At 40.0% G+C, this 15175-nt stretch overlaps 1 protein-coding gene across 1 annotated transcript in view; it reads right to left on the bottom strand.

The window, feature by feature from the left end:
- EMB2279 (pentatricopeptide (PPR) repeat-containing protein) overlaps positions 1–15175 on the bottom strand; it is an 89449-nt gene that overhangs the window by 13692 nt on the left and 60582 nt on the right. Inside the window, exon 8 of the mRNA XM_010276729.3 lies at positions 8868–9299. Within this exon, the coding sequence (XP_010275031.2) occupies positions 8868–9299 (432 nt within the window). The remainder of the gene's footprint in view (positions 1–8867; positions 9300–15175) is intronic.

The raw sequence follows: 15175 nt of genomic DNA, 5'->3' as shown, positions 1-15175 counted from the left end.
AAAGACATATGGGAACATGCCAAGAGGTTGTATTCTGGGCAAGATAATACTACAAGGGTATATCAGCTCTATCAGGAGTACTTTGATCTGCAACAAGGAAATAAAACCCTAGAAGAGTACTATGCCAGTATGAAGAACCTCAGAAATGAACTCAATGTCTATCGTCCTCTCACTCCAGATGTTAAGGTTCAGCAACAACAGAGGGAACAACTAGATGTCACAAGGTTCTTAGTGGGGTTGAAATCAGAGTATGAACCAGTTAGGGCCCAAATATTGGGGGGCTCTACCCTTCCTACACTTGAGGAAGTGTTTGCACGGCTTCGTAGGATTTCTTTGGGACAGACAGAGAATCCCACACAGTCTGATAGATCAACATTTGTGACAGCCAGAGGAGGTGGACGTGGTACAAATGGGGGAGGACATGCCTCCCGAGGAAGTCATGGAGGTTCCATATTTGACCGAGGTGGTGGTCGTGACTCAGGGGGAGGCCGTGGCAAAGGAAAAAGCAACTCTACAAGGAAGTGTACCCACTGTGGCAGGGAAGGACATTCGGTAAAGTTCTGTTATGATCTCCATGGCCCTCCCTCTACATGGGCCAATCATGCTGTAGCTGGTGGGGTTGACGTCAGTGATAATCAACAGGCAGACCTAACTCCTTCCACATCTACATCTGTTTCTGGGAGGGAGATGGTGAGTGTACCACGTGATGAGTATGAGTGGTTCCTTCAGTCTACTTCACAACACACTACTGCTACTCTTGCCCACTCAAGTATAGCTTGCTTGTCATCTAAAATCTCTCCCTGGATTATTGACTCTGGAGCCTCTGATCACATGACCGAAACTCCAGGTGTGTTCTCTTCTCTCTCTGAAACTTCCACATCTCAAACAGTTACCCTTGCCAATGGTTCATCCTCTCCCATCTGTGGTGTTGGCAATGTCGACATGGCTTCTCTTTCTTTATCATCTGTTCTATATGTCCCTAAGTTTCCATTCAATCTTATGTCTGTTAGTAAATTAACCAAGACTCTTAACTGTTCTGTTACTTCCCTTCCTCTTGTGTTTTTTAGGATCTCAAGACGGGGAAGAAGATTGGTGGGGGGCATGAAGCTGGTGGATTGTATTACCTTGACGGTGGTGGATCGTCAGTTGCACTTCAGACTTCTCTCACTCCTCTACCGTGGCATTGTCGACTGGGACATCCATCTCTCAAAGCACTCAAGATATTGGTTCCGTCTTTAAGTCATTTGTCGTCGTTACAGTGTGAGTTGTGTCAGTATGGGAAACATCGTCGTGTTCCCTTCAGTCCTAGAGTTGAAAGTCGTATGTTGAGTCCTTTTGCTTTGGTTCATTCGGATGTTTGGGGCCCGATCAAAATACAGTCTTATAATGGTTACAAGTATTTTGTCACTTTTATTGATGATTGTTCAAGGATGACATGGATTTACTTAATGAAAGAAAGGAGTGAACTATTTTCCATTTTTCAAAAATTTCATGTTGAAATACATACACAATTTGGTGTTCCAATCAAAGTGCTTCATTCAGATAATGGTCATGAATACTTTCTTACTTCCTTTCAACAGTATTTAGAACAGCATGGCATCATCCATCAAACTTCATGTGCATCCACTCCTCAACAAAATGGGGTGGCTGAACGAAAGAACCGTCATCTCCTTGAAACTGCTCGATCTATTTTTCATCATATGAGTGTTCCTAAACGGATTTGGAGTGATGCTGTACTTATTGCGTGTTTCCTCATTAATCGGATGCCCTCCTTCATTCTTCATGGTCGGTCTCCCTTTCCATTAACACCTTGTATCTTTGGTTGTGTGTGCTTTGTTCACAATCTGAGTCCTGGAATAGACAAGCTAGACGCACGCTCCATTAAGTGTGTCTTTCTTGTCTACTCTCGGACTCAAAAAGGGTACAAGTGTTATAATCCCATTACTCGAAAGTGCTATGTCTGTCCTGATATCACCTTTTTTGAGTCTGTCCCCTTCTTCTCAGGAACTGAAGCATCTTCGTCTCCACCTTTACTTCCTCTTCCTCTTCCGATCAGTGATCCCGTTCCGGGTGTTCCTGTTGGAGTTGACTCGTCACCTCATCCAGTGCAGATCCCTCCTCTAGCTTCTACCTTGTCCGCAGATCCTGTCGTTGCTCCTCTTGCTGAACCCTTAGGACTTGATCTACCCATTGCCTTACGGAAAGGTAAACATAGTTCTACTCTCCATCCCATTTCCAATTTTGTTTCAGTATCTCGCCTTTCCGCCTCACATCGCCAGTTTGTTTCATTATTGTCATCCATTTCCATACCTAACAATGTCTAAGAGGCTCTTAGTTCACCTGGGTGGAGGCAGGCAATGGAGGAGGAACTCTCTGCTACTCACACGTGGGAGCTCACTATTGTTCCACCTGGTAAGCATGTTGTGGGTTGTAAATGGGTGTATACTGTTAAATACTTGCCAGATGGTAGTGTGGAGTGTCTGAAGGCCAGACTTGTTGCTAAAAGTTATTCACAGTTGTATGGAGTGGACTATATGGAGACCTTCTCTCCAGTGGCTAAGATTGGCTCTGTCCGTGTGTTAATTTCCCTGGCAGTTATGTATGATTGGCCCCTATTTCAACTTGACATAAAAAATGCCTTCCTTCATGGTGACCTTATGGAGGAGGTATATATAGAGCAACCACCTGGGTTTGCTGCTCAGGGGGAGGATGGTAAGGTGTGCAAACTGAAAAAGGCAATTTATGGGTTGAAACAGATGAGAATCAGTCCTCTAATATCAGGTTTAAAATCAGTGATTAATAGTACAAATTAGATTTTAATGATAGTGCAAGAGCTGTGTATGTTGAAGAGAAGAGATAAGAGAAGAAGAAGTCGAATCAGTCTTCCTTCTCCTCTAACCCTATTTTTTATTAATCTCTAAAACAAATTGATGATGACAAGTATACCCTTAAGTGGACGGCCAGCTTGGCAGTTACATAAAGAAAATAAAATAAGAACAAATAACAGGCCCATTAAGTGAGGCCCATCAACATAAAATAAAAGATAAAATAAAGGATATCACATAAGAGGTTGTTAGGGCTCATTCGGCCCAGTCTCTTTACACTCCCCCTCAAGCTGAGCATAGATGTCAATCATGCCCAGCTTGCTTATAATAGTGTGTCAATTTCCCCTTGGGAACTCCCTTGGTCAAGATATCAGCCAGTTGCTCTTCTGATGTGATAAATGGTAAACAGACTTCTCCTGAAGAGACTCTTTCCCTTATGAAATGCCTATCAACCTCAATGTGCTTAGTTCTGTCATGCTGAACCGGATTATGTGCAATGTTGATAGCAGCTTGGTTGTCACAATAGAGCATCATTGGTTGCTCGTAGTCCACCCCCAATTCCTCTAAAAGGGATCGTAGCCATAGTAATTCTGACACACCATGAGCCATTGCCCTGTATTCTGCTTCAGCTGAGGATCTAACAACTACTGATTGTTTCTTACTCCTCCAAGACACAATATTCCCTGCAACCAGAGCACAATAACCAGAGGTGGACCTTCTGTCATCAATACATCTTGCCCAATCTGCATCAGTAAAGGCTTCCAACTTCTTGTGACCATGCTTAGAAAATAGAATACCTTTCCCTGGAGTGCCTTTCAAGTAGCACAAAACCCTTTCTACAACAGCTAGATGAGTATCTCTGGGAGAATGCATAAACTGACTGAGAACACTTACTGCATAGGAAATATCTGGCCGAGTCATGCAAAGGTATAACAACTTCCCAAGCTCCAAGTTTACCAGTGTCAGCAAGAAGATCAAGGACATATTTGCGCTGAGATATGAATATGCCATCCTTAGATCGAGCAACTTCAATGCCCAAGAAATACCGAAGATCTCCCAAATCTTTAATTTCAAATTCAGAGTGGAGAAATGCTTTTAGTTTACTGGCCTCTTCAATGTCATTACTTGTGACCACAATATCATCAACATAAACAATCAAGAAGGTCACTAGAGAGTCATTTCTCTTCAAGAACAGTGTATGATCAGATAGTGTTTGAATGTAGCCAAAGGAGACAAGAGCAGCCCGAAATCTCTCAAACCAAGCCCGAGGAGATTGTTTGAGACCATAAAGGGATTTGTGTAGTTTACACACCTTGCTTTTCATTTCTTTTCCATACACTCCTAGAGGTAGAGACATATAAACCTCTTCATGCAGATCTCCATTCAAGAAAGCATTTTTAACATCAAACTGGTGTAGGGGCCAGTCAAAGGTAGCTGCTAGAGAAAACAAGACCCTAACTAAAGTCATCTTAGCTATAGGAGCAAAGGTCTCAAGATAGTCAATGCCATACATTTGGGTGTAACCCTTGGCAACCAACCTAGCCTTATACCTCTCAACCGAGCCATCAGAGTGATATTTAATGGTAAACACCCATTTACACCCCATTGGTTCCTTCCCTTCCAGCAAGTCCACAACATCCCAAGTATGGTTCTTATGTAATGCTTCAAGTTCAGTCATCATAGCATCCCTCCATTCAGGTTGAGACAATGCTTCCAGTACAGACCTGGGTATCACATGTGAAGAGACAGAAGCAAGGAAGGAGTAGTAGGAAGGAGAGAGAAGGCTGTAAGATAAATGTTTGGAGATGCAATGGGCTGTACACTTCCGCTTGCCCTTAAGAAGAGCAATAGGAAGGTCAAGGTCAGGGACAGTCAAAGGTGGGTCGATAGGGGGCTGACCTGTTTCCTCAAGAACTGTGGGAGTGACCAGATGCTCTTCTGAAGGAGTGGAAACAACCTGCATATGTCTGAATCTCCACCTTTGGTAACACCTTTGGAGAGTAGAAGCAGAAGCAAGAGGAGGATCAGGGGTGGGTCCAGTGGAAGAGGTGGACACTCCATGATCAGACTCACAAGGGATGGGAAGAGGAACAACTGGAGACATAGCAAAGGGTGCATCAGATTTCTCCCCCTCAGGAGGAACACTAAAGAAAGGAGTCAACTCTGCAAAGGTGACATCCCGAGATACAAAACGGGTGCCACGAACTGGATCAAAACAACAATAACCCTTTTGTGTAGAGGCATATCCCAGAAACACACACTTATGAGCTTTAGGTTCAAATTTATGCCTTTGGTGACTATGAATATGCGCATAACAAGTACTCCCAAATACACGGAGAGGGAGAGAAAAGAGATCCTCATCCGGGAAGAGAAGACTAAAGGGGGTTTTAAAGCCAAGGACCCTGGAGGGCATACGGTTGATTAGGTAGGTAGCAGTATGAACAGCATCTCCCCAAAACCTTACAGGAACATGGGATGCAAATAAAAGGGATCTGGCAACCTCAACCACATGTTTGTTCTTTCTTTCCGCCACCCCGTTTTGTTGTGGAGTGTAGGAACAAGAGCTTTGATGAATAACCCCAAAAGTTTCAAGGTAGGTGGAGAGGGTTTTCTCAAAATACTCCTTAGCATTGTCAGAGCGGAATATTTTGATACGGGTATTAAACTGGGTGAGGATGAGTTCATGAAAATTTTTCACAATGATTGGTACTTCATCCCGGGATTTCATGAGATAAACCCAAGTATAACGAGAATAATCATCAATAAAAAGGATAAAATACCTGTAGCCCCCCATGGTTGGCATGTGATATGGCCCCCACACATTAGAGTGAACAATATGGAAAGGAGAAAGAGATCTTTTATTACTGATTGAATAGGAATGTCTACAATGCTTTGCTAGCTCACATGACTCACAATGAAGACTAGATAAAGACACTCCTTTAAACATATCCGGGAATAGATGACTTAAAGCAGAAAAAGACAAATGACCAAACCGAAAATGACAACAAAATTTTGTTAACAGACTATGACACAACTGACTCTAAAGCAACTCCATGAGGTGATCCCAAGGCTTGATCTGGTGTGTCCAACAGGTATATTCCGTTCGCCCCATGGTCACTCCCAATCGTCCTCTGAGACTGCTGGTCCTGAAAAACACAATGAGTGGGAAAGAAGGTTATGCTGTAGTTCACGGACTTTGTTAAGCTACTAACAGATAAAAGGTTTGTGTTAAGCTTAGGAACATGGAGGACAGAAGATAAGAACCGGGTGTCAGAGGTATTTATATCTCCTTTACTAGAGATGGGGGCGAGTGACCCATCGGCCAGGGATATTTTGTCTTTCCCAGAGAGGAGATGGTATGAACAAAAAAGGTTAGATAGGCTGGTCATATGGTCTGATGCACCGGAATCTATAATCCAAGGGAGTTTATGATTACCTGAAACTAAAGCATGATTTGCTGAGGCATATGTACCTGAGTGAGCAAAAGCTGATGAAGATGATGTACTGTTGGAAGGGTGACTTGAAGAAACCGTAGCTTCCAGGAGATTTAGGAGCCTCCCATACTTCTCAAAATCCAGCTTCATTGCAGCCAATTGCTCAATAGTTGATTTTTCTTCACTTTCCTTACTTCCCCCCTCAGGCACTGTAGCAGTCTTAGATTTTCCCACCTGACTGCCCTTCTTAGGGTTATTATTGTTCTTAAACCTATCGGGAAGAAGTTCAGGATGAAGCTTCCAGCAGGTGTCCTTTGTATGTCATGGTTAAAGGAACCTCTGACATTAGTATTTGTACTTCCCCGGACAACTAGGGCAACTAGCTCCCCCTCTACACAATTCATCACACTTCTTTACTTCCCAAGATCTGTACTCTAATGGACTCATATGAAGGGTACAACCCCAAGAGAAAAGCAAATACCCGTTGTTGAGAGACAAGTGACTTATATGCCTTTGCATCTTCATCACACTTCCAATTCAGATTTTGATAGTAATCCAGTTCTTTCCACATCGATATTATATTTGAGTAGTATACTGAGAGACTCCTCTCGCCCTGCTTGCAAGTAGAGGATTCAACTTGCAATTGGTATATCTTGGCATAGTGCCTTTGCTCTGAATAAGTAGACTTTCCTACCTGTTCCCATATTTCACAAATTGTTTCAGCCCACATGAATGTCATTCTTTCTTGTGGCAACATGAAAACCAAAAGCCATAACATCACCATACTATTTTGTTGGTTCCACCTATCATATTCAGCACTTCCATTCTTCAGTTCCTTCACTTTCCCATTAATATATCCTATTGTCCCTCTAGCAGTGATGTAGAGTTTTATTCCCCTAAACCATTCAAGGTAGTTTAGTCCATCGAAGGGGATTACAACCATGGGAAAATTCATATCCATTCCCCCACTCAGTCCATTATGACTTCCTGAAACCCCCGAAGTAGCAGAATTCTCAAAAGACATGGTCAAAACAGAATTTCAGTCTCAACACCCAACTTAGGATCCCTCCTTTCACCAAGAAAAAAAATTGCTACGCACACGTACTCAGTCCACACACACACACTTCGGTTTGGACTCAATCTGAGCACAAAACAACACCAATTTCCAAACAAAAGAGGCAAGATCAAACTGATTTCAGACCTATACGGGTTAACAGTCCCAACCTACCAACCTTCCAGAATGTCTAAGAATATTAATCATCATGAGAGATCCTTAACACTTATAATCAAGCCAAAAACTGGAGATAACAGGTCATCCATGACCTACAGTCACCTTTTAACAGGTATAGGATCACATGATCCAAAAAAAAAGGAGGTATAAACCTCACAAAGGTCTGACAGCATTCAGCAGCCCATATTCATTTGATTTTTCTCTTGGCACACGGCCAAGGAAGGTAAAGAAAGAAAAAAGAGAGGACTGTACCAGTCATAGATCTGTTTTGTTCAGCCCAAATTCAGTTCTCTGTTCCGCCCAGATTCAGCAAGGAAAGAAAGCTTGTTCGATCTGCTCTCACAGTCAGTATTCCCGCTCTGATACCATCTTGACAGTGTGACCGGCCAGAAATAAGAGAGAAAAGGGAAGAGAAGAAGAGAGGAGAAGAGGAGAGATTGGCAACCAATGGAACAGTGCTGGCGGCGCCAGCTTCTATTAGTACTTATAGGGCATCTAAAATAAAAGGGAAAAGGCCTTTGTGCCCCTGCTGTAAGTAAAGTACAATAACAGAAAATAAAAAAGGCATTTAACCAACCAAACGGACCCTAACATGACAAAATTAATAGACAAGAAATAAAATAAACTATTTCAACACAGTTCCTTTGATTACTTTTACTTGTATCTCATGGTTTAAAATGTCTAAATATTTTCATTTCCATGGAAACTACCATAAATGCCATTGGAATATATCTCAATATATTATGTGATTTTAAAATATCTTATACTATATATATTCAACAAGTTTTGCCTTGTTAGTTATATAAAGAAAAGCTTATTAACTTACATGTATGGTATCATACAAACAGTTTGTTTGTTTTTTTTGACGAATAATCATACAAACAGTTTGTTCTCGTATGGTTCTTTTCTTTCTAAACTCATTTAATATATTACAACATTATAAAATTTTTACAATAAACATATATGTAATTCTGATATTTTTGACATATTTTCTTATTTAATTGGCTGATATTTCCACCAAAACCAACATTTTAAACCTTGTTGTAACCATTTGCCCTCTTTTTCTTTATATTTCACTTTTTCTCCTTTATTTCTCAATCAATTTTGCAAAATAATTGTTCTGCTGCTGAATAGAGTGGAATAGTGGAACAGGATTCATCTAACCAAACCCATGTAACTAGGACAAGGCTTAGTTTAGTTGAATTAAATTGGGAAATATTTACATGGGATATGCAACTTTGTGGATTACTCCATGCACATATGAAGTCACGAACTCATATGTACTACTATGTAATGGGTTCAAGAATCCATATGCATATCCACCCAGGTGCAGTCAAGGTTTCTAAATTTCATTGGAATATGAGAACCAAAGAATACCTTTATGGATCTAGAAGCCTCGAGGATCATCCGAAGGTGGCGTTTTTTGTTGAAATGGAAGCCATGATCCAGCATCCTTTGATAGACATGCTTGAAATCATCCCACTTCTTCTCTGCAGTGCACGCATCTAGCATAGTATTAAATGTGTAATCATCAGGTATTATTCTGTTCGCATAATCAGCTTTGCTGCTAATGTTACTGCTGCCATCGCACATCTGTTGGAATAGATCTTTTGCTTCATTAAACATTCCGTTTTTCACAAAAGCTTTTAGCATTATATTACAAGTCACCAGGTTTGGGGAGCACAATTTGCGCATTTCACTGAAGATGTAAGCTCCATCTTGAACATTTCCAGAGTCCAAACAAGCTTGAATCAATCCTGTGTAAGTTATGACCAGAGGCTTATTTGCCACCTTACATATCTTGTCAATCTGTAGAACAGAAGGATTTCACTATGAAAGCTATGCAGATTAGAAGAGAGAAAATAAGAGAAAGGAAGAAGAAGAGAATAAAAAAGAAAGAACGTTTTAAATGAATGGCTAAGACATTCTAATTTCCCAGCCTCTTTAGGTTAGATACTAATAATATTGGAATAACATAATTTCCCTTATTTTGCAAATTATGCCATACTCAACAAAAATATGTACCATGAATACAGCTAATGTTTGAATATTACAACTAACAACATCGAGCAGGTGGCTCCACAATGAAGCTAAATTCACATAAGGGATCTTCTATGTCAACAATAAACCCTCTTAAATGATGAAAACAATCTCAACTGGCTTCTCTTTTGTATATGTTACAATGATCCATCTTTTTTCGTTTCTTAGTTCTGAACCTAAGAGGCCTCCTAAGTTGAATACACATTCAAGAATAAACCAATGAACAAACTTGAGTAGTTTGTAATGCGGGTTGACATTCTTGTACTCCTGAACTGGTAGAGTAGTTTGTTTCAACTGCTCATGTTGGACCTAAGGTACAAGAAGTGGGCGTTTTAAAAAAACTAAATGGGACCATTTCTAGTTTAATCTTGGATCTTGGATACTGGTGGATCAATCTCGAAAATTGCATAAGATCTCCTAACTTGATGATGATATTGCACTCAGTATAGACAAGTCTGCTTTTGATATGCCAACCAATGAGATCATTCTGGGGTCAAATACCTTGGTATGTTGAAGTAGATCAAAAGGGTAGTTGAGTGAGTGATCATTGTCATAGGTTCAGTCACTTTGTTGAAAAAAAAAAAGAATATCCCCGTTTACTCTCTAATGGAAACCTAAAACTATTGGCAATGGATTTCAACTTGTTCTGAAACCAGATTTGCAAAACGCATTTATATTAATAAATGGTTTATTTTGAAAAGGGGATTGCAAATGGTTTTAATCACAAAATCCATCTGAGCAAAGTGTGACACTGCTTCCCAGCTAGGGAAGTGGTCCTTCCCTATCAACAATGTTTTGATACTATTGGCTGGGAGATTATCAGCAAATGTCTGATTGGGCTAATACCTGATGGACATTTATCAATTCAAATTAAGAGATCTAGGCTCATAGGATGGTCGAAACCTAGACACATGATATTGGCCGATTTTAGAGCGCAATACACTTGTCGATGATCTACTATGTTAGACATAGAGAATTTGGCCATAGTGGGTCCCATATTCTTAGAGTGCTGGGTTTTATTTAAATTTAATTTTGGACTGATATCTTAGTGGGTCCCACACCTTACAAGGTCAGCCTCTACTTGTCTTACAAGTAGAACCTATGTTTTCAAGGAGATTTGTTGAAATTATATACAATCCATTTTGTAATTCTAAATGTAGCCTATGGCAACCAAAATGGCCTTGTACTTATCAACCAATCCATCAGCCTTATGCTTTGACAATAAAAACCCATTTACATCCAATGGATTTCTTTCCATTGGAAAGATTTAATAACTCATAGGCCTCATTCTTTAATAAATTATACATTTAGTCCACCACGGCTGCCTTCCACTTGGGCTTTCCCATAACCTCAAACACACTATGGGGTTTGGAGACAAAGGAAATACTAGACACAAAAGAATGAAGTGAAGGTGACAAAGAAGAGTAAGACACATTGTAAGAAAGGATGTGAAGTGCATAACCTGTACCTTTTCTATAGAGATACTGAGCTGACTGGGCCTTAATTCTTTTCTTTTATTGTAGTGGTGTTTATGTTTTATTAGTGGGCCTTAATTATGGGCCTTGGTTTGCAATCTTATTATCTTTATTGAGCTAGCCGCCCTACTAAGGGCATCCTTGTATATCTAAATTACAATTAGATCTAATAAAAGTGTTTTAGGAGACTAAAAAGAGGAAAGATAAGCTCTTTTCTTTCTTCCTTCTTTCTCTTCTTTCTTTTGGTTTATTTTCAGATTTATTGCAGGTGTATTTACAACTTGGTATCAAAACAGGTTCCCAACTGCTTCAGTTTCTTCATTTAGGCCCATACACAGTGTGTATGGAGAATTGATTGGTTGATTGATTGACAACTTATACAACCCAATCGGGGGAGGTTCTTGGAGATTTTCCTGAAAACCTAGCTAATTGGAGAAATTGTATTAAGGGGTCTAGAGACAGTTTTAAACTAGCGCTTAGGGCTTGAAGGGAAGTTTCTTGACCTACATTGAGATCGATTAATGTTGGAAAGGGTTCTAGAGTTCCTGGTAGGAGTAGATTCACTTTCTCTCTTTCTCCTTGGTTGCCAAATTCTATGAAACCCTAGTTTGGGGTGATTAACAAGTAGGTTTGGCTTCAGGTCAATGGTTCTTGATTAGTAGTACCCTATTTTTGTTTTTGTTTGTTTCCATTTAGCTAATGGAGCAAATTGGAAGTGAGACAAAACAACCTACAAGCTCTAGGTTCGGCAATGGATGGTTTGTGGAGACTCTATTAAGAGCAGTAACCATAGCGAAGTTAGATGAACCGATAATGTGGCATGGTCTCAATCAATAAAGATCAATGTCAGCAGTAGAGGGAAATGGGAGCACATCACTGGGAGTAAGAAGAAACCCAAGGAGGATGACTCAGCCTATGAGAATTGGATGTAGGAAAACTACATAGTTGTAGGCTGACTAATAAATTCCATGCAACCTCATATCAGCCAACACTACCTATGGATGGATACTGCAAGGGAGGAGCAGGACAATGTTATGGAAACTTATTCCCAGAAGTTGAATGCTGCTAGGGCTTACAAACTAAAGAATGATGTGAATAATCTAAGACAAGGGGAGAAGCCCTTAGCCACATACTTCTCAAGGCTAAAATCTCTTTGGAAGGAGATTGATTTGATGGAAACTATTGTGTGGGGATGCACGAAAGATTCTAAGACTCATAGGAAGTTCGTGGAGAGAAATTGGGTCTTTGAGTTCCTTATTGGACTCAATTTTGAATATGATTTTGTCAAAAAAAATATTCTAGCGAAGGATGAGGTGACCCTATCTCAAGTTTATGCTATGGTTAGTAGTAAGGAGAGTAGCAAACCAGTCCAAATTGTGGAAGCTCTAGTAAATCACTTTGCTAATGCCAGAATGAAGCCAAGGGTTACCATTGAGAAGAAAGATATCGTGTGTTAATAATTTAAGAAGCCCAAACACACAAAAGACACATGTTGAAAGCTACATCTAAAGTTCTTGCCTCCTAAATTCAAGAACAATGATAATTGCAAGAAGAAATGGGAGTGGGAAAGATGGCAATGCTAATGCAACCACCTCTTCTAAGAATGAGAAAAAGGGCCTAGCAATGAGAATTTTGTGAGGGAACAACTTGCAGCTGCCAAAGTAGAGTATGAGAAGTATGGTCCCATCATCAGCCACTTAGAGTCTACTACTACAGCTCCTACTTCCTCAAGGAGTGGTTCTTCTTTACCTTATGCCCACTCAGATATTTGTGACATTGTGAACCATGTTTCTTAGGTAATTATAGGATCCCTTCGATAATAAATTCTAGTGCCAATTGTATGACCGGTATGTCCCATTTATTTACTACCTACCATCTCTTATCTGGACAAGACAAAATTTCCCTTGTTAATGGCTCTCTTGCTCCCATCTCAAGCAAGGGAGACATCAAAACTTTGGACACCCCCACTTTATCTTCAATCCTTCATGCACCTAAGCTTGATAATAACCTCCTTTTAGTTAGTAATTTGACAAAATCCTTGAATTATAGTGCAACCTTCTTTCATTCTTATTGTGTTTTTCATGACATGAAATCTCAGAAGGTGATTAGGACTGGCTATGAGGCAAATGGGATATACCTGTTGGACATGCCTGAGCCAAATCAAGTACCACCTCAAAGAACAATTTTTGGATCAAATGTGTCAGTCAGTTAATTGTGATATGTTTTGTCACTATCGTCAGGGTCATCTTTCCTTTTCTTCATTGAGTCTTTTGTTTCCAACTATATTTAAAGGAATAAATCTGTCCAGCTTACATCAATGTTTTAAAACGTGGAGGCGTGACGCGAGGCATTACACTACCTAGAGGTGTGAGGTGTAGTTCAGAAAGTAAGAGGCGTAAGCCTCCTGAATACAAGGAGGTGTAAGCATCCTAAGAGGAGGGGATGAGGAGGAGGAAGGGGAGGAGGAAGAAGAGGAAGGAGGATCTCATTTTCTTTATTTTTAATAAAAATCTTTTATATTACAAAGAATGAAGATGCATAGCACTAGTTAAAAGGGGGGATTTCATTTCCCCTTATCTTTTCTTTCCTTCCCTTTCTTTTCCTTTTCTTTCTTTTCTCTTTTTCTCTTCTCTTTCTTTTTTTTTCTTTTTCTTCCCTCTCTTTTCTTTTCCTTTCCTTTTTTTCTTTTTTCTTTCTTTTTTCCTTTTTCCATCTTTTTATATAAGGTGTGCATGAGGCGTACAAGGCATATGCCTCAATGATGTCAACGCCTCTAGCATACACCTTAGGGCGTTTTGGGGGAACCTCGCCTAGAGGTGCACCTCCAAATATACACATCCCACGCCTTTTAAAACACTAGTTTACATTGTGAGCCATGTGAGTTTTCAAAGCATTGTAGAAACTATTATCCTGTAAGTAATAAAAGATCTATTGTTCCTTTATGCCTTATTAAACACCCTCACCCTCCCAAACCTCAAACACCATCCCCTCCTTTGGTTTATAAACTTTTTCCCACTTAACCAAATGAAACTTCTTGCCTCCCCCCCCCTCCCACTCCTTCCCATAAGAAATCCCTTTGAATTTTCCCCGCTCTCTTTGCAACTTATGATGGCACCCTTAACAATGATAAACAATATGTTGGAAAGCTTGATAAGACGCTTCTAATAAACCAATCTCCTCTCAATTCTTTCCACAATATTTTTTTTGATAAACAAATGAATTTTATTAATAAATTTTTATGTAATATCTTTACAAGCATCCCTTAAAGAGGCACGAACTGCTACTTCTCATGCATAAAAGAAATCAAATTACAAGTGTGCCCTGAACAAAATAGACCTCTCCACCCCTTACTTAGCCAAAGCATCCACCATCCCATTTGTTGATCTCCTTACCCACTGTATCCTCAAGTTCATATTCCTGGTTAGCCATGTAAATTTTTTCATTTCACTCTGGTAGCACCAAATTATAGACTGGATTTTTTATCCATTCTATCACCACTTTTGAGTCCCCTTCAATCACCACATTTGTCAAGTTTAGCTCACTAGCTATCTGCACCCCTTGGATTGTTGCAAGCAGTTCTGCTTTGAAGGAGTCACCCATACCCGTAAGGCCAGGAAAAAAAGTGCTAATGTGCTATAAGTTTACCTTCTCCATCTCTCAAAACCCCAACTATTCCTGAAGGACCTGGATTACCCCATTTACTCCCATCAAAGTTCAATTTAACAAAACCTTCAATTGGTGGAGCCCAAACAACCTTCATTCTGTCCTTCCTCTTAGAGATTTTAGCAATTGCTTCCCAATTCCACCAAATATCATCAAAAGAAAACTAGGAAAACAAGTCTAGAGTTTTGATCCAATGGATCACACAAATCCCTATTTCTTCCTTGCTTCTCTCCTTTTCTAAGAATATTCTTACATTGCTCTCTTCCTAGATGGTCCAAATCAAGGTTGTTCTAACATGTCTCCATATTATCCTCCCTCTTTTCTTTGGCCAAGTAAACAAGGAGGGATCAAATAACATATTAACCTCCGTTAGTAAAGTCCACCTACACCCAAACAAAGAAAAAAACCAAAGCCAAATATCTGCAACAAAGAGTAAAGAAATCAATAAATGAAAACAACTCTGATTACTGGATTTCCACAAGACTCACCAGTTAGGGAAGAGATAAG

Source organism: Nelumbo nucifera, chromosome 3 (genome assembly GCF_055504915.1).
Source record: "Nelumbo nucifera cultivar China Antique chromosome 3, China Antique-T2T, whole genome shotgun sequence".
NCBI lineage: Eukaryota > Viridiplantae > Streptophyta > Magnoliopsida > Proteales > Nelumbonaceae > Nelumbo > Nelumbo nucifera.
This window is presented reverse-complemented; position numbering and strand designations above follow the sequence as displayed.